The sequence below is a fragment of the Morus notabilis genome, unplaced genomic scaffold (genome assembly GCF_000414095.1).
Source record: "Morus notabilis unplaced genomic scaffold, ASM41409v2 Scaffold1245, whole genome shotgun sequence".
NCBI lineage: Eukaryota > Viridiplantae > Streptophyta > Magnoliopsida > Rosales > Moraceae > Morus > Morus notabilis.
This window is the reverse complement of record NW_010362534.1, coordinates 323,952-325,449: the sequence shown is the minus strand read 5'-3', so window position 1 is coordinate 325,449 and position 1,498 is coordinate 323,952. Positions and strand designations below refer to the sequence as shown.

At 40.4% G+C, this 1,498-nt stretch overlaps 1 protein-coding gene across 1 annotated transcript in view; it reads left to right on the top strand.

Moving 5' to 3' along the window:
* The window catches only part of LOC112092358, a 7,000-nt gene extending 6,023 nt beyond the window's left edge, over positions 1–977 (top strand). The window contains exon 2 of the mRNA XM_024168331.1: positions 682–977. Within this exon, the coding sequence (XP_024024099.1) occupies positions 682–977 (296 nt within the window). The remainder of the gene's footprint in view (positions 1–681) is intronic.
* The last annotated feature ends 521 nt before the right edge of the window (positions 978–1,498 follow it).

The following is a 1,498-nucleotide window of genomic DNA, read 5'->3' as shown; positions in this document are numbered from 1 at the left end:
CGTAATATCTTAAACTGTTTCAAGTCTTGAAATTAATTCTAGACTGAATAAATTCTAAATTTAACTTTTCTGCATTATATCCCGGGAATGACATTGTTTCTGACGGTGTCAACTCCTGAGCTCACATTGTACCCTTCTACTATAGGTATCTATCTTGTGACTTTAACTTAGCTGTCTGGCAATTAAGGATTTTCTCTTCTTTAAAAATGTCAGTGCATTTTCTTTTTTACGCTGCTAACATCATGTTGTGTTTAGAGATTCTTGAAATTAAGATTCCCAAACTATACTTGTACTGAAAATTATTCCACCTTAAAGTACGACGAGAATTATCGATCGAATTTACTTGATCGAAAACATGAACTTAACATGAAATCTGCTACAGAATTTAGGAATACATATATTAATTCCATAAATCCTTCAGTCACATAATATTTGTCTAAGAAAATCCTTGGCTTAAATACATAAATTGTATTATTTAAGGTCTGGGATTTTCTCAGTCATTACAATGGGGAGCTCCTGTGCTTTTTGCAAAGAAACATGACGAATCATTGAGACTGTGTGTGGATTACCGTCAACTCAACCGGGTTACCATCAAGAATAAGTATCCACTACCCCGCATTAACGAGTTATTTGATCAATTGGGTGGATCCCGATACTTTTCCAAGATTGATCTGCGGTCAGGGTACCATCAGTTAAGGGTAAGAGAAGAGGATGTTTCAAAAATAGCTTTTCATACTCGCTACGGTCACTACGAGTTTCTCGTTATGCCGTTCGGACTGACCAATGCACCCGCCGCATTCATGGACCTCATGAATAGAGTCTTTCGTCCGTACTTAGACCGATTCATCATTGTTTTCATTGATGACATCTTGGTCTATTCCAAGACTCAGGAGGAACATGCAGAACATCTGAGGATTGCCTTACAGACTTTGAGGGAGCATAGCTTGTATGCCAAGAAAGAGAAGTGTGACTTCTAGATGACTTATGTGAAGTTCCTTGGGCATGTAGTTTCCCAAGAAGGCATATCGGTTGATCCCTCTAAAGTGGAAGCTGTGTTGAACTGGGAGCATCCGAAGAATGTGTCAGAGATTCGCAGTTTCCTTGGGTTAGCGGGATATTATCGGTGATTTATGGAAAATTTCTCGAGGATTGTATCGCCTTTGACAAGGTTGACGTGAAAGGATGTTAGGTTTGTTTGGGATGAAGAATGTGAGGAAGCGTTCATGGAGCTGAAACATCGACTCACTAGCGCTCCTATTCTCATAGTCCCTAGCAGCAACGAGCCCTACACAGTGTTTACCGACGCTTCTAGGAATGGATTGGGATGTGTGTTGATGCAGCAAGGTCGAGTGGTAGCTTATGCTTCACGACAGCTAAAACCCCATGAGGTGAATTACCCTACCCACGACTTAGAACTAGCTGCAGTGATTTTTGCACTGAAAATTTGGAGGTGTTACCTCTATGGTGCGAAGTTCGAGCTTTTCACTGACCACCAAAG